The sequence below is a fragment of the Syngnathus floridae genome, chromosome 17 (assembly GCF_059516105.1).
Source record: "Syngnathus floridae isolate MCC-2025c chromosome 17, RoL_Sflo_1.0, whole genome shotgun sequence".
Classification (NCBI taxonomy): domain Eukaryota; kingdom Metazoa; phylum Chordata; class Actinopteri; order Syngnathiformes; family Syngnathidae; genus Syngnathus; species Syngnathus floridae.
The window spans coordinates 4,397,763-4,418,236 of NC_142429.1; the positions used below are offsets into that span (position 1 = coordinate 4,397,763).

The following is a 20,474-nucleotide window of genomic DNA, read 5'->3' on the forward strand; positions in this document are numbered from 1 at the left end:
ACACACTCACGCACACACACAAATAACTGCTGGTGTAAAATTCATTAAAAAAATACTGTACATATTGTAGCGTCTGTGTCCATGCACGTGCCTTTAGAAGGTGGGGCCGTCTGGGGTCACGCATGACATCAGCGAGTCAGTGTGAGCATCTGACCGTGAGCTGTGGTCACCAGCAGATTGTGTATGGGAGTGCTCACTGCATTTTAATGGACTGCTGACATTAAAATCAACAGCTGAAAAGCGCACGCTGAGCGCGGTTCGCCTTTCCAACACGCGAGGGCCTCGCAGTCTAAACAAGACACGATGTCACCCGGTGCCTCCACGCTAACCGACTGTTGTGCACGAGCTGCCTGTTTAGTGCGCGTGCTCATAACGTTAAGCCACAGTGTGCTTCGCTTGCATGACTTTCGAATTTGGGTAAATTGTTAGATGTTTTTCCCCACGTGATGTGATGCCAACTTTTCGGTGTACTTTTACTGCTTTAATCCTTTTGAATCACGTTCGACTCGTTCTGTTCTATTGTGTAAAGTCAAAGAAATAAAATCGTGTTGCATTCAAATGAATGACTTGTTATTCGTAATACATTTTTGATGCGCTAATACAACAAAAACAATAAATCAGTGTTGGGAATAAATGAAGACGAGTTCACTGAATAGATTATAGCATTTTAGTTGTAAATTGCAAGTCGGTGATTTGCTCATGACTCGCTTCCCTCCTGCGCAAAATATTTTTTGGAGAAACTGGCCCTTTTCACATGCTAAATAAAAAATGTACCGTATTTTCCGGACTATAAGTCGCTCCGGGGTATAAGTCGCACCAGCCATAAAATGCCCCCAAAAGTGAAAAAAAACATACCGTATTTGCCGGTGTATTGGTCGACCTTTTTCGATCCAAAATCGACCGAAAAAAATCGACCTCGACTTATACACCGAGTCATAAAATTTAACTTCGTATTCATCGCTTCAAATGTGATGGTAACCAAGGCCGTTTCTCATGCATCTCATTGTGCGTTGCACTTAGAAAATTTGAACCGGGCGGCGTGCGCGAGTGCGCGGCCCGCTGGAAGTCGAATGAGGCGCCGCGACCACCTCCGCGGTGCTTATAAACAGCCGATCCGCTCGGCGGGGGCTATTTTCGGCCACTTGGCTCGTGCGCACGGCCTCCCGGATGTGCCGGGCGGGTGCGCGAGCTCGCCGGCCGCTGGAAGTCCAATGAGGCGCCGCGACCACCTCCGCGGTGCTTATAAACAGCCGATCCGCTCGGCGGGGGCTATTTTCGGCCACTTGGCTCGTGCGCACGGCCTCCCGGATGTGCCGGGCGGATGCGCGAGCTCGCCGGCCGCTGGAAGTCGAATGAGGCGCCGCGATCACCTCCGCGGTGCTTATAAACAGCCGATCCGCTCGGCGGGGGCTATTTTCGGCCACTTGGCTCGTGCGCACGGCCTCCCGGATGTGCCGGGCGGGTGCGCGAGCTCGCCGGCCGCTGGAAGTCCAATGAGGTGCCGCGATCTCCTCCGCGGTGCTTATAAAGTGCCGATCCGCTCGGCTTGGAGCTATTTCCGGCCTCCCGTTGGTGCCGGGCGGCGTGCGGCCTCCCGGAATTTGAACACATTTCGTCAATAAATTTCGCATATTGAATTTTGAAGTTTAATATAATGCAACAATTGAGCTCGACTTATACAAAGGATATATCATAAAATCGTAAATTTCCGTCGAATTTTAGGGGGTCGACTTATACACCGAGTCGACCTGTACACCGGCAAATACGGTATATAAGTCGCTCCGGAGTATAAGTCGCAATCCCACACCAAAAACAGTCATGAACGGGCAACAACAGGCTAAACGATAGCAACAACAGGGTAAACGATAGGTATGCTAACGTGACAAACACAAACAAAGAGCTGAGAACGGGCCTGACGTAACATATAGAGTGATTAAGGACAACTATTACATGAATAACATGTTTATAAAACCATCGGTGTCACTCCAATTCATTAAATAGCAACAACAGGCTAAACGATAGGTATGCTAACGTGACAAACACAAACAAAGAGCTGAGAACGGGCCTGACGTAACATATAGAGTGATTAAGGACAACTATTACATGAATAACATGTTTATAAAACCATCGGTGTCACTCCAATTCATTAAATCCATCGATCGTTCTTTGTCAACAATGGGTGCGCGCGGCTGAGTGCGCTTGCCCTTCAAAATATTCCACAGGCTCATATAATGATAGATAAACTATATTTCAAATAACTATAATATAAGCCAATAATATTATCAAACCATCCATGCACTTTAAATCCATTAAATCCATCGATCAAATTCCTCGTCCTTTGTCAACATCGCTGCGCGTGCGCCCTGACGTAAGCCTCGTCTTTGTTCCACAGATCTAGTATATAACTACTATATTGTAGCGTTAACAAAGTACAAGGATAGACGTGGGTTTGGTAAACGGCTCTTTATTAAACGAAACAAACTTCCAAGCGTGTGGCGGCGTGGACTATCCAGACACGAGAGCTCCATGGCATAGGACCGGGCATTCGTAATGGCCATGTCCGAGCCCCATGCACCGTTCGCGGACAGCCACTCGGCCGAGCGCCGGCCCCCGACTCAGTACAGTAGGACCGGGCGTGCGTAAAAGCCATAATAGTTTTTCAAACCTTCTATGTCACTCCAAATCCTTAATTCCTTCAAAATCTTTGTCCTCCGTGTCACTTAGAAACGATCACCGCTAATGATGCCGGTAGTCCTTACGTGGGTACGTTTGTCCTTTATGTCCGCCACGCCGCGCCGTGCCACTGACGTCACTTGAAATAGTAATCCATTGGTACATCATGGTTCTCCAAACTTTCTTTCTGCTGCTCGATTACTGTTTTCAGCTGCATATTTTACAACTTGAAGTTTGTAACCGGCAAAATATGAGTTTCTTTTTGGTGCCATTTTTCTTAAGCCCACCCAGTTGATGAGTCACGGCCAACGGTGAAATTTAGAGTGCCCTCATCCAGTTTCGTCTGAAAATATAATTTTTTTCAGATGTAGTTTTTTGTTTATTTTATTTGGTTGTTTTATCAAAGTGTGCTTTGTCGTCGATTTTTTTTCATATACTAAGACACACAAAGAGATTGAAATTACGTTCCCACTATCCCTCGGTGAGATAGTACACATATGCATACAAGCAACACAAAAAAAAAACAAGAAGGCACAAACAATGAATAAATAAGAGTGTTGAATAAATGATAAATAAACAAATAATAATAAATATAAGAGGAGCAAAAATGGAGCAAGTGTACATACAGCAGACAGTGGACTTGGATATGGTGCTTTAAAGTGTTAATTGCTTTATTTGATGTTTTCTCTATTTTTTATGTTTGAATATGTTCAAGATAAAGATATAAAAGCATGTGAAGTGATCAACTATACTAAAAATAACATGGGAAGTGGTCAACTATACTTGTAAGTGATGTCTTAATGATCAAGTAAAAATTTGTGAAAAAAAAACATATATAAGTCGCTCCTGAGTATAAGTCGCCACCCCCCACCCAAACTATGAAAAAAAACGCGACTTATAGTCCGGAAATTACGGTAGCTTTTTTTATTTTGCATTTGAGTACAGTACACAGCATATAACAGGACAGAGGTCCCTTGACTCCAAGTTTGATCCGTTCTGCATATAAGAAACCAACTTTTGGAAACAGAGGACATCATCTGCTTCTCTGGCTTTCTTAGAACCCGTGTTAACAAAAAAGCAACAAATACCTGTACGGTCAGTGTGAGCACGCCAAGAGATGGTCGCCAGGTGAAGTTCAATGCTGTCGTCGAGAGCGTCCCAAGCTCACTCGGGAGTAAACCCAAAGAGACAACAACACATGAACGAAGGCGTAACAAAATGGTTAAAAATGTGCAAAGCTGGGTATCATATTTAGAAAAAAATAAAACCTTTGGAGACCTGATAATAGATAATAATAATAGAATAATTTCATAAATAAATGTTTTCAGTGTACAAAAGTAGCGTACTGTACATTGTGCCAACGGCAAGTGGCCGTGATTCCATTTCCGCTTTGGCTATCTTGCCGCTGCACGACTGTCGAGGTCACCGTTATTTGCCGGCACTTTGAGGTCTCGGAGCACCTTGAGGAACAATTCGTAGCAGAAGAAGGTGAAGCCTGTAGACAGGGCCGCCTTGAGCAAGCTGGGAGAGAGGCCTTTGAAGAAGCCTGGCATGCCCTCCTCTTTGGCAATCTGCGCCACGCAGTCCACTAAACCTCGGTAGCGGCGCACCTATTTTGAGAGGGGGGGTGTCACTTGTGTGCTTTGACTCAATCTCAAATCATCCATATCTTCCCTGAACTGAATGGAACTGACAATGCGTCCCAACCACCCAAATTACCTTTTTTTAATAGGAGACAAAATGACACTTTGGAGTATTATATATGACAGAAACAGAGTAATGATCGAATATTTGCCAGAGAGTATTGTTGTATGCTAAGTGAGGGCTCAGCTGACCTGTCCAAAGTGAACTCTGGCCTCCTCAAAGCCTGCAACTTGCAGTCTCTTCTTGAACAGGTCTAACGGATAGGTGACAGTTTTGCTAATCATTCCAGCTCCACTGCCACACAGCAGAGTCCTGAGATTTTCTTCAACGCACACAAAAAAAACCACATACACAAACACGTGAATAATCAAGAGAAGAAAAGAAGAAAAAAAAACCTGAAAAAAAAAACCCAGAATAACTGATATTAAAAGCATGACAACATGGCCTAAGTGCACTGACCTCCGGATTTGCCAGCAGAAGGTGGCGGGGCCAGCAGCCTTTTGAAGACGTTGTAGAAGAAGAACTGCAGGCCAGCATACGGAAACACGCCGATGAGCATTGGCGAGAGGCCACGGTAGAACGTCAGCGCGCCCCCAGAGTGCCACATGGTGCGCACGCCATCCGTCAGGTTCCTGTACAACTGCAAACGTACAAAACAATTCAGGCCAAAGTATCACTCCGGTTGGCCTGGTTTGAGTGGCCTCTTCCCACCTTGGGCTCGCCCTGTGCAGCAAAGCGTGTCCTGAGCGTGTCCAGAGGCTGACACGCCACCGTGGCCGAGCAAGCAGCCAAGCCTCCGCAAAAGAAATGCACCCCGGACGTCTGGCTGTTGAATGGCGTCGTGTCGTGGACCGCCTTGGTCAGAAACTCAAAAGTGGCAAACTGCAACAGAAATCCTACAGCTTTTACACACACAGAGGCCTTCATTAACTTCATCGCACCACTGCTGTATTTTTATGGGTTTTTACAGAGTTTGTTTGACGGGTACTAAAATACTTGAATCACAGTTTTGAACTCTATTTTGCTTTAAGTGTCATTTTTATCGTCTTTAAAGTGTGTGGGAGGGTCATTGTATGGTCTCTCTCGATCAGTTTCACTAATCACGAGTGGCTCTTTAAAGTATTCTACGCCGATAGTCGGAGGGTCGATTGTACAGCACCTGCACTGCTCCATAGCAGATGGAGAGCAGCTGTGCGGGGACGTGCCCCTTCCAAAAAGCAGGAAGGCCCTCTTCTCTGCGAATGCAACGTGCCGCCTGAAACAATCCCCAGTACTTCCCTCCTGCTCTTCGAGAGGAAAGACTCTCAATCTGAAGCTGGAAGGAAAAGAGATAATAATATCAAGAATGCAATACTCGTGTCCACCAGCTTTGTCATGCTACCTGAAATCGAATTTTAATGACATCCAAAGGGCTGATGAGGGCTCGGGTGACCATGCCAGCGGCTGACCCCGCCAGAGCGGCCTCCCAGGCACCGAGCAGTGACCCCTGCACCGCAGGGTCATAGCCCACCATGTCACTTAGGGCTCTGCTACCTTTTCAAACAGACAAATAAGGATTCATTGCGACTTTGTGCTGCCGTTGTCATCAAACAATGACAAATGTGGATACCGTATTTGCCGGTGTATTGGTCGACCTTTTTCGATCCAAAATCGACCGAAAAAAATCGACCTCGACTTATACACCGAGTCATAAAATTTAACTTCGTATTCATCGCTTCAAATGTGATGGTAACCAAGGCCGTTTCTCATGCATCTCATTGTGCGTTGCACTTAGAAAATTTGAACCGGGCGGCGTGCGCGAGTGCGCGGCCCGCTGGAAGTCGAATGAGGCGCCGCCACCACCTCCGCGGTGCTTATAAACAGCCGATCCGCTCGGCGGGGGCTATTTTCGGCCACTTGGCTCGTGCGCACGGCCTCCCGGATGTGCCGGGCGGGTGCGCGAGCTCGCCGGCCGCTGGAAGTCGAATGAGACGCCGCGACCACCTCCGCGGTGCTTATAAACAGCCGATCCGCTCGGCGGGGGCTATTTTCGGCCACTTGGCTCGTGCGCACGGCCTCCCGGATGTGCCGGGCGGGCGCGCGAGCTCGCCGGCCACTGGAAGTCGAATGAGGCGCCGCCACCACCTCCGCGGTGCTTATAAACAGCCGATCCGCTCGGCGGGGGCTATTTTCGGCCACTTGGCTCGTGCGCACGGCCTCCCGGATGTGCCGGGCGGGTGCGCGAGCTCGCGGGCCGCTGGAAGTCGAATGAGGCGCCGCCACCACCTCCGCGGTGCTTATAAACAGCCGATCCGCTCGGCGGGGGCTATTTTCGGCCACTTGGCTCGTGCGCACGGCCTCCCGGATGTGCCGGGCGGGTGCGCGAGCTCGCCGGCCGCTGGAAGTCGAATGAGACGCCGCGACCACCTCCGCGGTGCTTATAAACAGCCGATCCGCTCGGCGGGGGCTATTTTCGGCCACTTGGCTCGTGCGCACGGCCTCCCGGATGTGCCGGGCGGGTGCGCGAGCTCGCCGGCCGCTGGAAGTCCAATGAGGCGCCGCGATCTCCTCCGCGGTGCTTATAAAGTGCCGATCCGCTCGGCTTGGAGCTATTTCCGGCCTCCCGTTGGTGCCGGGTGGCGTGCGCGAGCTCGCCGGCCGCGATCTCCTCCGCGGTGCTTATAAACAGCCGCATGCGCACGGCCTCCCGGAATTTGAACACATTTCGTCAATAAATTTCGCATATTGAATTTTGAAGTTTAATATAATGCAACAATTGAGCTCGACTTATACAAAGGATATATCATAAAATCGTAAATTTCCGTCGAATTTTAGGGGGTCGACTTATACACCGAGTCGACCTGTACACCGGCAAATACGGTAAATTGATTTTGGTCTTCCAGAAAATAACTACAATTTTAGAATATACAGGCGTGAACTTGCGCTTGGTAATTCATCTAAAATCAAGCAGCAGTCGATTCCTTCCATTTTCCAAGCACACTTAAACGCGAGAGGAAAATGGAAAATTTGAAGATTCAACCTCTCTTTTGTATTCATAAAATGGAGAGATAAATTAAGACAAAATGGTGAAACCACTTAAAGATGAGTAGTAGTGTGAGAATGATGTAAACAAACCCAGTAGAGGGCATGTTATAGGACTTGGTAAAAAGCTAAGCAAACAACGACATTTCGTGAAGAGGAATACAAAGGTCATAATAACCAGTGCAATCAATAACCTACTTGGATAACTTTGTCGGCCTTGATGAAAAAATGTGCCCTATATCCTCCACGAAGACTTGGAAAATCTAACATGAGCAAGTCAAACGACTGCGGCTTCCACCATTGACTGTTACTACTTCCAGGTGATGAGCCAACGCGGTTGAAAAATATAAAAATACAATACCGCCACCCATTGATGGCGTGGACAACTACATTAAATGATTAAACCACTTCTTGGACCATTCATTATAAATGTGCTTAGTAAAGTGCAATTCAACACTCTAGTAGAATCTTTTTTTTTTTTAACAATTAATATGTGGTACGTACAAAATATATCTCGAATTTTAAATAATTTGAAGACAGGGGGCTCTCACCGCAAGGGGACAACCGAGAGTTTGTCTCGTTGCAACGACCCAGCTTTGGTAAACTATCTTGTGCTAACATTGTATCTTTGAAATACTAAATTTACCTATGCGCGTGGATACAAGATTTATCTTGTAATGATATTTCATCTTTGAATGCATCCGGTATGCCATACCTATGCGAGTGAAGACGCGAAAAATCTTCAATTAACTTTCCATTTCGCGTAAGATTTTGCAAACGTAAGTAATAAAATCTAAACCAGATGTTTTTGTAACTCGACATTAAACTCTTCTTACGTTAAACTTAACTCCTACTTGTTGATCAGGAGTAAACAAGCTAGCTTGATAGCATCACGTTCGATTTAAAAACAACCAAAACGAAACATTTTTTACACAACTGCTCGGAACTGATATCATGAATAACCAAAAGTGTTTGGGGGGCGTTGTTAGTAACTTGCTCATTTATCGCACTTCGACTTGAATGTGACCCGAGTTTGCTCATGTTAATCCTTGCTCTCTTTAGTCTGCAGCCAACTTGATGACACCACAGGATTTCGGAGCTATTGTTGTCGCTGCTAAATAGTTTAGGTGGGAGTTAAAATTTTAAGTTTTTTTATGGACTGCTCATTTCAAGTGATTTCTATTGTGAAATATAAAACAAAAATCCCAACACGCTATGTATTTCGAAATAATGTTTGTCATTGCATTCGTTGGTGTTCTCTGCAGCTATGGAAAACTCTCCTGAGGACTACAGAATTCAATCGTTTGACCTAGAAACGCAAATGTTGCTCAAAACAGCCTTGAAAGGTGCGTTCAACATATGAATAATCCCCAAAGCGTGTCAGTGTACTCTAACATCATCTTCCAGATCCAGGGTCAGTGAATCTGGAGAAGGTGTCCAACATCATCGTGGATCAGTCGCTGAAGGACCAAGTGTTCAGCAAGGAGGCAGGACGTATCTGCTACACAATTGCACAGGTGCTTGCAATGTTAGGAGATGCCCTACATGTAATGGAGTGCAGTTCCGCACAAGTGGCCAGGGGTGTGTTTATTTACGCAATTGCAGCAAGTGTCTATATTTGAATTTATACCAGGAGTAAGACTTTAAGTGCAAAAGCAGAGGCCATTATTGTTAAAAATGAAGTTTTATGGTAAAATCGGTGAAAGAGTTTCACAAAATTATGTTGTGAAAATGTACTGTGCGGAACAGGCGGAGGCCAAGCAGAACAACGGCAGCGTGTTCAGGAGGAACTTGCTGAACAGGCTCCAGCAGGAGTTCAAGGAACGCGAGGGGATCCGAGCTCGTTCCCTGCAGGAGTGGATCTGCTTCGTCACCTTCATCTGCAACATCTACGACTACCTCAAAGTGAGTGTGCTACCACCGACACCATCTGATTTTCACTGTTCATTGCATTGAATGAGAACGCCTCACATAACTGAGATTATGCAGTTGCACACGTGTGCACACCCTCGTATGGGATGTGACTGTTCTCAGAATCAACCAATCACATGCATGTTTAAAATGATTCGGTTTGGTTCTAACTTTTGCGATGTCCACCAGGTGAACAACATGCCCATGGTGGCACTGGTCAACCCCGTTTACGACTGTCTGATGAGGCTGGCGCAAGCCGACGCTTTGACTAATGAAGAAGAGGTGAGAAAGAGTGCACTCTTTTTTTTTTCAATGAGGTCTCTTATGAATGTGGTTTTTGTGTCTACTGAATTGTCATTTATGTTATATTGCTTCACAATTGCGTATGGACTATATGTATAGTGTTGACACGTTACAATCCTGTTTTAGTTGCTTTTCTGCCTTCTTGTGGCATCACAAGGACAAACCAGGAGAATTATTCGTAGCACTGTACTCACCCTCCAGCTTTGGTGCATCCTCTCTCAGGTGGACTGTCTGGTGCTGCAGCTCCATCGCATCGGCGAGCAGCTGGAAAAGGCCAATAGCCAGCGCATGGACGAACTTTTCTACCTGCTGCGCGACGGCTTCCTGCTCCAGGAGGGCCTCGCCTCCATGGCCCGCTTGCTGTTGCTGGAGATCCTGGAATTTAGGGCAGGGGGCTGGGTGCTCAGTGGCACGGCGCACAGATACTACTACAGCGAAATTGCAGACTGAAGGTGGCACAGAGGGACATTGGGGATGGAGTGCAGCAGCAATTTTCATGATGGATATCAAGACTGTGCAATAGAGCCTCGGAGTTCAATTCCTGCGGTTCAGTCACATTAGTTATTCTTGTATTTATTCATTGTAGTTTTATATATTTTCAAAGCATTCCTTTCCATGAGAAAACATTTCAAGGTTAAAGTTGTGGTATTCCTGATAAGATATAAGCTGGTTTGACACTTTTTCTGATGTGTGACAATAGGCAAAGAAGTAGGAATTTCGGGTGAAGTTTTGAGAAATATTTTCTTTCTAAAGATTTGCATTGCAGTTCTGCATGCAAGGTTTACAAGGTGTGTGAATGTTGTGGTTTTATTTTGGCAGACTGGTTTGTGAACGCTATTTTGTATTTGTTCCAATACATTTTAGATTGAAATAAAAATACAGCCTGACTTGTGCCCTTTTATTCAGCCGCATCAACTAATTTGTATATTGTATAAAATGTACTTTATGTATTGTTATACCTGTAAAAGAAGCTCCTTCACGACTCACACAAACACGAGTGAAATGAATTCCAACATTACAATTCTGATGTCTTGAGCCATCCCTGTCGCTCCAAATTCTTCAGCCCTCCAGTCCATTATTTACATGACACCATTCAATGTCAAGAAGACGACTACACCCCCCCCCCCCGCCCCCCCCCCCCCCCCCCCCCCCTCCAGTGCACTTCTACCACCAACGGTAATGCGCGTACGCTCTGTTGGCTTCGGCCATCTTATGCAGTTCAATCTTCTTCTTGAAGACATTTCCTTCCTTCACAGAGGCCGCCATCAGCTCCTGGGAGAGTTTTTCGTACATGTGTGTGCGCCGGTGCTTGTTCTCCCTGCACTCTGTGATCATCCATTTCATGGCAAGGAAGCGTCGCCTGTTCTCAGTTAGCGGAACTGGCACCTGAGTGACGAAAGGGTGTTGTGTTTTGAAATTTTATTTGTTACTTGCAATATTAAGTTTTATGAAATCAAAACTGACCTGGTAATATTTTCCACCTTTCTGGATGTTGGAAAGACCAACAACAGGCTTACAGTTGTCTAACGCTTGATGGAAGATGGCATAAGGATTGCACTCAATCTCTTCTCTCTTTCCTTCTGGAGCTTTGTGGTACTTCTCCACCTGTTTCCTTTTAATTTGTTCCAATGTCTGAGAAAGGAGCACAAACATTTTGAACTGACGATATCACACTCTTTAATTCACTCTCTGAAGATGTGAGGGCATACAAGTGTGTTTGTACCTCTGTCATGATCTCCCTTGCCAAAACTTTGTTTCCATGCTTCATCATCATGTTGATGAACTTACTGGAAAACCCAAAATAAAATGATCAGCAATCAAATCAAATCTTCAGGTATCTGTACTTTAGTGTTTACTTTTGTGACAGCTCTAAACTTTTACTGTCCACCAACTCAACCAAAAAACACATTATCTGTATTTCTACTTAAGCACAGGGTGAGTAAAAGTTTTGCCATTTTGGCTCATTAAAGATGTATGAGAGGTACCTGATGACAGGATCATGGTAAACAGAGCTGGTGACGCTGTTTTCAGCTGCCTTGATGGGCCTGAGAGTCTTCAGTGCCTGCTCTTCCTTCTCCTCTTCGGTGAGTTCTGTCTCTGGTTTGTCATAGGCCTCCTTCCTCACCTCTGGCTCCAGGTAGTATGGATTGTATCTGCTCCATCGCATCGCCAACACCCTCCATACACAAAACATTCAGCATATCAGGCCATCATAATAATTTGTAACGCATTTCAGTTAGAAGAATGCTGTTGACACCATAATCAGTATAACAATGCTGTACATTCCTATGTGCAATGATGGGAGGGGATGAAGCTATCAACACAAGCCTCATTGAACCAACAAAACAAGATATTATTGAAATTAATAACTAGTGATGTTATTCAAACATATATGCAAACCTATGTGCATGCATAAAGTCCAGTCGGGCTGTACTGATCATCATGAAACATGGCAGCAAAATTTCTCGACTGTCTATTTAACTTTCCTCGAAAAAAATGCGATAGAGTAAAATTACATTAAATTTAATGCTAGAGTAACATAACAGATTTGCAACGCAACATTACCTGGGCGTCCAAGGTTTTAAAAACCCAGTAATGGAAGTGGCCATGTTGAAAATGTCGGTTCGTCTATTAGGACCCAGACACACAGTTTAGTAGCCCGTAACGATGCCTTCCAAAAATACAAATATTGTATGTATATATTATGTTGTTTAAAATACAAACAACAATAAAATTCTAATTGTACTGTTGTTGAATTTATGTTTTACTATATGCAATTTTTTGTTCCTACAATGTATTATATTTAGCCAAGAATGCCATTATACGCAACTCTCGTTTATACGCTCGTAACATCTCGCGATGCCTTGATTGCTATGGCGTATCAGGAAGGGGAGTCGCTTGAATCCTGGCTCAGTGAGTGATTATTGCTATTTTATCAATCAAAACATACCTGTTATCATGCAGATTCCAATGCCAGGGTCACAATACAGTAAATTATTTTATACAGTAGGTGTCAGCACTGCTTTCAAGCACTTTTGGCACCGTTATGGTCGTCACTGGTCTATGTGTGCATCATGTCAGTCATCAGGGTGGAGATCTGTTTTTAAATGTGTCTGTTGACTTGACACGAGTTATGAATTGTATGATTGGACTAATAATCAAATCATATGGAAACGTCTGTGTGTGTGTGTGTGTGTGTGTGTGTGTGTGTGTGTGTGTGTGTGTGTGTGTGTGTGTGTGTGTGTGTGTGTGTGTGTGTGTGTGTGTCTGTGTGTGTGTGTCTGTGTGTGTGTGTCTGTGTGTGTGTGTGTGTCTGTGTGTGTCTGTGTGTGTCTGTGTGTGTCTGTGTGTCTGTGTGTCTCAGATAAAGCCACCCATCCAACTAACAGACAAGAGGACTGGGAGTACATCATTGGCTTCTGTGACCAAGTCAACAAAGAACTTGAAGGGTTAGGGTTTTATATTCACAAAGCGTTTGTCATTTTCCTCCCCTGGGAAAAATGTATATTATTTGAACTTTCTTCCTGCAGCCCCCAAATTGCAATACCATTACTAGTCCACAAAATCCACTCACCACAAGAATGGGAAGCTCTTCAGGCTCTTACAGTAAGAAGAACAATCTTCTGTGCAGCATAAGCAAGCTTGATTGATTTAAATATCTTGATTGTGTGTGCAGGTGTTAGAGGCGTGCATGAAAAACTGCGGGAGGAGGTTTCATAATGAAGTTGGAAAATATCGATTTTTAAACGAGTTGATTAAAGTCGTGTCTCCAAAGGTGAGTTGTCTTAGGTGCTGTACAACGAACCCCCATCTATCTCAGGGGATCCACCCCGGTCCTCAAAATGTTTGGCCAAACCTGATAATTTCACTGATTTCCAGTACATGGGCGACAGCGCACCCGAGAAGGCAAAGACAAAGATTGTAGAAATGCTGTACAGCTGGACCGTGGCGTTCCCTAATGAGCCCAAGATAAATGAAGCCTACCAAACACTGAGAAGACAAGGTATGCTTTGACACAATTTGGAGCAGCCTTCTTTTCCTCTCCCTTTCTCTGTTCATGACAACTCTCTTCCCAAAGGGCTGGTGACCCGGGACCCAGAATTGCCGCTGGACCGGACTTTGATTCCCTCTCCGCCCACACGGCCCAAACACCCTGTGTTTGACAACGAAGACATGGGGAAGGTCTGCAAGCTTTTGTTATGATATTTGATAAACAGATTGCGAACTGCTCCAGATGATTACTCAGTTACTTGCGCTTGTTTTGTCGGCAATGTTTCTATGTTGGTGTGTGTGTGTCCACAGCTCCTTACTGAGCTTCTCCGGAGCAAAAATCCTGAAGACCTCCAGGAGGCCAACAGGTTAATCAAAAATATGGTTAAGGAGGTGAGACACTTCAACAATCATGTCGTGTTTTAAAATCTGAACAAAATTATCTTCAAATATTTCATACAATTATTTTGTTTAGTATTTCCGAACTTTGTCGTCATGGTAACCGCCAGAGCTGATTTTGCGATTACATCGTCTGTCATTCCCCAGGACGAGGTGCGGGTGCAGAAGGCATCAAAACGCTGCAACACGCTGGAGGAGGTAAACATCAACGTCAAGCTCTTGTCCGAGATGCTGTCCCACTACGACAAAGATTCTTCGTCAGAGTCTGACAAGGAGATTATGAAGGTTTGCCTTTTAAAAAAAGGTCACGTCACATCAAAGCCTTACTTGACAACCTTGCTCTTTGCTGCCTTAGGAACTGTATGACCGCTGTGATAAGCTGAGGCGGGCCGCTTTCAAAATGGCCACAGAGGCTGAGGACAACGACACCAGTTTAGGTTTGCCAAGTTCTTCCACGCGATCAGTTAAGGAAAATTGATGAATTCTTAACGATGGATGAATGGTTACTCTGCTCAGGTGACATTCTGCAGGCCAGCGATGACCTCTCCAGAGTCATCAATGCCTACAAGAAAATTGTTGAGGGCTTGCCCATCAATGGAGACAGCCTGGAGCCTCGTGGACATAACGGTCAGACGATTATATGAGCCCACACATTGACACACAAGAGAAAATGCGCACACACACACAAACACAAACACGCACACACATATACACACGCACACACACACACACTCATATATACCGTATTTGCCGGTGTACAGGTCGACTCGGTGTATAAGTCGACCCCCTAAAATTCGACGGAAATTTACGATTTTATGATATATCCTTTGTATAAGTCGAGCTCAATTGTTGCATTATATTAAACTTCAAAATTCAATATGCGAAATTTATTGACGAAATGTGTTCAAATTCCGGGAGGCCGTGCGCATGCGGCTGTTTATAAGCACCGCGGAGGAGATCGCGGCCGGCGAGCTCGCGCACGCCACCCGGCACCAACGGGAGGCCGGAAATAGCTCCAAGCCGAGCGGATCGGCACTTTATAAGCACCGCGGAGGAGATCGCGGCGCCTCATTGGACTTCCAGCGGCCGGCGAGCTCGCGCACCCGCCCGGCACATCCGGGAGGCCGTGCGCACGAGCCAAGTGGCCGAAAATAGCCCCCGCCGAGCGGATCGGCTGTTTATAAGCACCGCGGAGGTGGTCGCGGCGTCTCATTCGACTTCCAGCGGCCGGCGAGCTCGCGCACCCGCCCGGCACATCCGGGAGGCCGTGCGCACGAGCCAAGTGGCCGAAAATAGCCCCCGCCGAGCGGATCGGCTGTTTATAAGCACCGCGGAGGTGGTGGCGGCGCCTCATTCGACTTCCAGCGGCCGGCGAGCTCGCGCACCCGCCCGGCACATCCGGGAGGCCGTGCGCACGAGCCAAGTGGCCGAAAATAGCCCCCGCCGAGCGGATCGGCTGTTTATAAGCACCGCGGAGGTGGTGGCGGCGCCTCATTCGACTTCCAGTGGCCGGCGAGCTCGCGCGCCCGCCCGGCACATCCGGGAGGCCGTGCGCACGAGCCAAGTGGCCGAAAATAGCCCCCGCCGAGCGGATCGGCTGTTTATAAGCACCGCGGAGGTGGTGGCGGCGCCTCATTCGACTTCCAGCGGGCCGCGCACTCGCGCACGCCGCCCGGTTCAAATTTTCTAAGTGCAACGCACAATGAGATGCATGAGAAACGGCCTTGGTTACCATCACATTTGAAGCGATGAATACGAAGTTAAATTTTATGACTCGGTGTATAAGTCGAGGTCGATTTTTTTCGGTCGATTTTGGATCGAAAAAGGTCGACCAATACACCGGCAAATACGGTATATCTATATATCTATATATATATCTATATAGATATATAGATATACACACACACACAGTCAAACCTCGGTTTTCAACCACAATCCGTTCCAGAAGGTGGTACGAGAAGTGAATCGATCAAATTCCGAATCTATTTTTCCCATTACAAATTATGGGGAAAAATGTAATCTATTACAAGACTAAAAAAAACGCCTTATTTAAGCATTTTTTCATTTGTGCATTTTTGTCCGATCGCACAACTGTAGCGCACTGCCGACCGCGCAACTTCACCGCGCTGGTTGCATTTTTGTGACAGAGCCGTCGCTGAAATTTAGAAAATATTTTTAAAGTCCTGATGTACTTTCCAAAATTTAAGTGGACCTCAGTGCGCAGGGTGCTTAATTTGGTCCGATCACGCAACCGCAGCGCGCCGGGCGCTCACTGTCGCATTGCGTCTTTGTGTTTTCAAAGTCAAAGTCAAAGTCTGCTTTATTGTCAATTTCTTCACATGCCAAGACACACAAAGAAATCGAAATTACTTTCCCACTACCCCCTTCTGCGTAGCGTGCGGCACTGTTGCGCTATTTTCTGGAATGTCTGCTATACGCGCACTTGCTCCTTTTTTCTTGCTCCTCTTATTTATTTATTTATTTGTTGTTATTTATTCATTATTTATTCAGCACGCTTTTGTTATACTTGTTTACTTGTTTGTCTGTTGTGGGCCATGTCTTGTCACCGTGGGATAGGGGGGAACGAAATTTCGGTTTCTTTGTGTGTCTTTGGCATGTGGAGAAATTGACAATAAAGCTGACTTTGACTTTGACTTTGACTATCCCACGGTGACAAGACATAGTACACAATATACATACAAGTAAACAACACAAAAAAAAAAAAAACAAGAAGGCACAAACAATGAATAAATAAGAGTGATGAATAAGGATCCTAACAGCCCGGAGAATGAAGCTGTTGGTGAGTCTGGTGGTGCGGGAGCGCAGGCTCCCGTACCTCTTCCCAGAGGGCAGAAGATCAAACAAAGCGTGAGCGGGGTGACTCACATCACTCACAAATGTGGCCGCCTTGCGGGTGAGATGGGAGGTGTAAATGTCCTTCAGGGAGGGGAGTGAAGCGCCAATAATCTTACCAGCCGTGTTCACTATGCGCTGCAGGGCCTTCATGTCGTATTCAGTGCAGCTACCACCCCAGACAGCGATACAACTGGAGAGGACGCTCTCAATGGTGCCGCGGTAGAATATAGTCATAACGGCCGGAGGAGCACTCGCTCGCCTGAGTTTCCGCAGGAAGTACAGGCGGCGCTGAGCTTTCTTTGCCAGCGATGCGGTGTTAGCGGACCAGGAGAGGTCCTCACCGATGTGCACCCCCAGGAATCTGGTGCTGCTCACTCTCTCCACCACAGCACCGTCAACAACCAAAGCAAAGAACTCTAGAATTTTCCGTTCGAATTCCGATTTGTTTGAGAACTGGGACATTCGAAAACCGAGGTTTGACTATATATAGAAATGACACATGCCCTCATGAGCCATCTTTTCATCCGGCGCGTCACAATCTTGCCGCGTTTACCTTCCAGACTCACCAGAGACGACGGACACACTCGTGGACCTGGCCGGCGGCGCTGACCCGCCGAGCCCTCCTCAACCCGCAGTCCCCGCGCTGCTCTCCGGCGATCTGTCAGACATCTTGGGAGACTCGTCCTTCCCCGCCCTGCCGCCGCCTCCTAAACAGCCGACGGGCTCTCCGGCCCGTCAGGGCAGCGGTCCGGCTCACCCTCCGCCTGACTTCGCCTCCGACGCGCTCTCGCTTCTTGATCAGGAGCTGCTGTCGTTAGGTGCTCGCACAACTCCTTAACTTACAAGCAAAAACAGTTGAAAAGTCTAAGGGTGTATTCAGACCAGGGTTCGATTCTAACACTGGTCCGGACGCTTTATGCAGGTGTGAATACACACAAACGAATCCTGGTGCGGATTAAAGAACCGGACTGAGACCCACTTTTTAAAGTGGTCTCGGTTCGCTTCAGGTGTGAATACAAACAGCGTAGACCAACAGCACAAATAGGCAGAGCAGGAACGCAGCACGTAGGACTTGCATTTTTCCTCTGTTTCCGGGTCTGTGCTCTGTGAGCCACCCTGGTCATTGCTCTCCAATGGGAGCACAGATCGTCACAAGCGTGGATGTGTTGACAAAATATATTTCACTTGCAAAATAGGAATAGGAACCGCACCAAACGAAAACAAATAAGTCTGATTTTGGCACGGACTAAACAAGCGGACTAAAGGACTTTTCTGATCTGAATACACCCTAAATGAATTTTGTATGTCTTGCAGGACTAAAAGATGAGGACCCCGCATTAGCAGGCAACCAACCCAAACCAAAGCTGAACGAAGCGACCAATCAATGGAGTTCTTTGCAGGTATTTTCCACTACTAGTTCCACGTTGGCCCTTCTAGTACACACATAAAAAGGAAAAGGTACACAGAACAAATGCTCAAAAGGCTTTCCCTGCCTTCAGACCCCTGCATCGAGTACAGATTTGTTTGGGAGCGCTCTATGCCCGGCTCCACTCTTACCCTCGGCAGAACCTGACTTCACCTCACTCCAGAATCTTCAAGACTTGGCTATGATGGGCTTCCCCGATCACAAAAGGTACGTTTTTTTTCCACTTTGTTATATTAGTCACAATTTGTATGTTATCTCTAATAGCTGTGATGAATAAAACATGTGACTTTGCACATTTCCCAGTCATATGATGATGGGAAGCAATTTCAGGGCGCCGCCAGTCGTTCCTCCCCCTGCGGGCGTGTCGAGCTCCCCCTCTCCAGCATCTCTCCTTCAAACCGTTCTGCCCAGCTCGCCTGCTCTGACCCACACCAAGGTCCAGAACCTGGCCTCCGTCCCGGGCAGCCCGCTGTTCCACCCGCTCTCCCCAGCCCACGCCGCCGCTCAGGGAAGCCCTGCCAGAGCAGTGCAGATATCCCTGAGCAATGTTCACGTTCCTCTGGAGGCCATCAGACCCAGTAAGACCGACTAACGGATTACACTCAAATAGATTTGGCTAATTGGCTGGGTGTCATGTCTGCTGGCTTCCGATCGGCTAGCCGCTAACCCGTTCTTCCCGCTGTAGGTAAAGTGCTGCCGGTCACCGCCTACGACAAGGACGGCGTTCGAGTTCTGTTCAACTTTGCCTCCGACTCTCCCCCCGGCAGGCTCGACGTGTTAGTCATGGTGGTGTCCATGCTTAACACGGCACCACTCCCTGTGCACGGGGTTGTACTGCAAGCTGCTGTACCAAAGGTAAGACGTTGTGCTTTTTCTGAAACATCCAAAAAAGCCGCAAGATGGCGCCAAAGCCCCTTCTAACAAAAGCAATGCTTTGGCACCATCTTGTGGTATCTTGGCACTAGTTTTTATTTTTACAAAGCCAAGCCTGACTAATGTAAAAGTAGTGATTTGTCATCATCTAATGTCATCACTATGCAATCATAACCCCGGCCCTTTCCTATTCCAGTCAATGAAGGTGAAGCTGCAGCCTCCTTCGGGAACAGAACTGGCCGCGTTCAACCCCATCCTGCCCCCGGCCTCCATCACACAGATCATGCTGCTGGCCAATCCAATGAAGGTGAGTCACACCCACACACGCAAATGTCACATTACTCTCAATACGGATCAGCTGAAGTCACCTTACGTTTTGCTAACTCGCAGTCATTGTTTGTTGTTTGCATGTTTTCAGGAGAAGGTTCGCCTGCGTTACAAACTGGCATTCACACTTGGGGGTGTAATGTGCAACGAGGTGGGGGAAGTGGACCAGTTCCCCCCGCCCGAGGCATGGGGACACTTATAAACACAAAACTCCAGACAACTATCATCGCTCCATTAATACAGTTGAAACGACTTAACATTTTAGTTTTTTTTTCTTCTTACTAAAACAAAAATGTCATATGTTTCCTCTGACAGGAATATCCAAGTTAATGTTTACACCCGTAATGACAAAAATCATGATAAATTAAATCTTAATGGGGATAAATCTATGCGTACATTTTCAGAATTTGTAACTAGAAAATCTATCTGGCAAATGTGTCAGATCCCCAGTATTTTAGCATTTATTTGTATTTATTCACTGTTCGCACAGTGTCACCGTTATAGTACTTTTTTTTTAACAAGGATTTTACGATGTCACTGTAGAAGGATTAATTTCTAACAACCAAAAGACTTGAGTGTAGCGCAGCTTCTATTTAATTTGATGTTATTCATTGATTATCATTTTTCTTCAACTAGTATCGGGGAGGACAAAACCAGCCGCAGCACATTCAGATCGACATTATCATTCGAAAGGAGTTGATGAGCTTGGTCTGGCAAAAGTTGTGCTTTGTTGCGATCTATGAGCAATTCTAAGCCTTCACTTTAGCAGGCGTTCACGATACTTGCTGTATGTTTATCTGTCAGTTAACACCGAACCTTGACAATGTGAAATAAGATATATGGACATAAACGAAAGTAAATATTCGGCAGTGGAATTGCGTCATGGTGACGACTCCGCAAAGCCTTGTTTGCATCTGAGATGTGCAGAAGCGTGTGTTAAATGTACATAAATCAAATCTACTGTATTGTCATTTGTGAATATGTGACATGTTTTACATTTGTACATTCAGTTTGTTTGCAGCATGAAATAAATATTTGTGTGTGAGTGGAA

General features: G+C 46.3%; 4 protein-coding genes across 7 annotated transcripts; 2 read left to right on the plus strand and 2 right to left on the minus strand.

The window, feature by feature from the left end:
- Window positions 1-3,582: 3,582 nt before the first annotated feature.
- Window positions 3,583-7,685, minus strand: slc25a19 (solute carrier family 25 member 19). Of its 2 annotated transcripts, XM_088358695.1 has the most exons (7): window positions 7,533-7,685; window positions 5,699-5,846; window positions 5,477-5,632; window positions 5,029-5,199; window positions 4,777-4,957; window positions 4,509-4,639; window positions 3,583-4,283 (listed from the first exon to the last, which is right to left on the minus strand). In XM_088358695.1, the coding sequence occupies exons 2-7, from the start codon at window positions 5,828-5,830 to the stop codon at window positions 4,068-4,070; spliced, it is 987 nt and encodes a 328-aa protein (XP_088214821.1). In that variant the 5' UTR covers window positions 5,831-5,846; window positions 7,533-7,685; the 3' UTR covers window positions 3,583-4,067. The 2 variants fall into 2 exon arrangements, with proteins under 2 accessions (XP_088214821.1, XP_088214822.1); XM_088358696.1 differs by lacking the exon at window positions 5,699-5,846 and having other exon boundaries at window positions 7,537-7,661.
- A 271-nt stretch (window positions 7,686-7,956) lies between these two features.
- Window positions 7,957-10,439, plus strand: LOC148383717 (MIF4G domain-containing protein B-like). Of its 2 annotated transcripts, XM_088356990.1 has the most exons (7): window positions 7,957-8,117; window positions 8,401-8,465; window positions 8,604-8,684; window positions 8,746-8,855; window positions 9,088-9,243; window positions 9,439-9,531; window positions 9,775-10,439. In XM_088356990.1, the coding sequence occupies exons 3-7, from the start codon at window positions 8,606-8,608 to the stop codon at window positions 10,000-10,002; spliced, it is 666 nt and encodes a 221-aa protein (XP_088213116.1). In that variant the 5' UTR covers window positions 7,957-8,117; window positions 8,401-8,465; window positions 8,604-8,605; the 3' UTR covers window positions 10,003-10,439. The 2 variants fall into 2 exon arrangements, with proteins under 2 accessions (XP_088213116.1, XP_088213117.1); XM_088356991.1 differs by lacking the exon at window positions 8,401-8,465 and having other exon boundaries at window positions 7,960-8,117.
- Window positions 10,440-10,701: 262 nt separating this feature from the next.
- Window positions 10,702-12,271, minus strand: mrps7 (mitochondrial ribosomal protein S7). Of its 2 annotated transcripts, none has more exons than XM_088356996.1 (5): window positions 12,118-12,271; window positions 11,538-11,729; window positions 11,276-11,339; window positions 11,017-11,184; window positions 10,702-10,938 (listed from the first exon to the last, which is right to left on the minus strand). In XM_088356996.1, exons 1-5 carry the CDS (start codon window positions 12,159-12,161, stop codon window positions 10,717-10,719), a joined length of 690 nt encoding a protein of 229 aa, XP_088213122.1. In that variant the 5' UTR covers window positions 12,162-12,271; the 3' UTR covers window positions 10,702-10,716. The 2 variants fall into 2 exon arrangements, with proteins under 2 accessions (XP_088213122.1, XP_088213123.1); XM_088356997.1 differs by lacking the exon at window positions 12,118-12,271 and adding an exon at window positions 11,953-12,104.
- A 115-nt stretch (window positions 12,272-12,386) lies between these two features.
- gga3b (golgi associated, gamma adaptin ear containing, ARF binding protein 3b) lies at window positions 12,387-20,474 on the plus strand. The gene is made up of 17 exons (XM_088356995.1): window positions 12,387-12,465; window positions 12,917-13,001; window positions 13,083-13,158; window positions 13,229-13,327; window positions 13,432-13,555; window positions 13,631-13,734; window positions 13,855-13,935; window positions 14,089-14,226; window positions 14,297-14,378; window positions 14,458-14,568; window positions 17,358-17,615; window positions 18,112-18,197; window positions 18,297-18,430; window positions 18,527-18,801; window positions 18,909-19,078; window positions 19,293-19,403; window positions 19,515-20,474. Exons 1-17 carry the CDS (start codon window positions 12,426-12,428, stop codon window positions 19,623-19,625), a joined length of 2,085 nt encoding a protein of 694 aa, XP_088213121.1. The 5' UTR covers window positions 12,387-12,425; the 3' UTR covers window positions 19,626-20,474.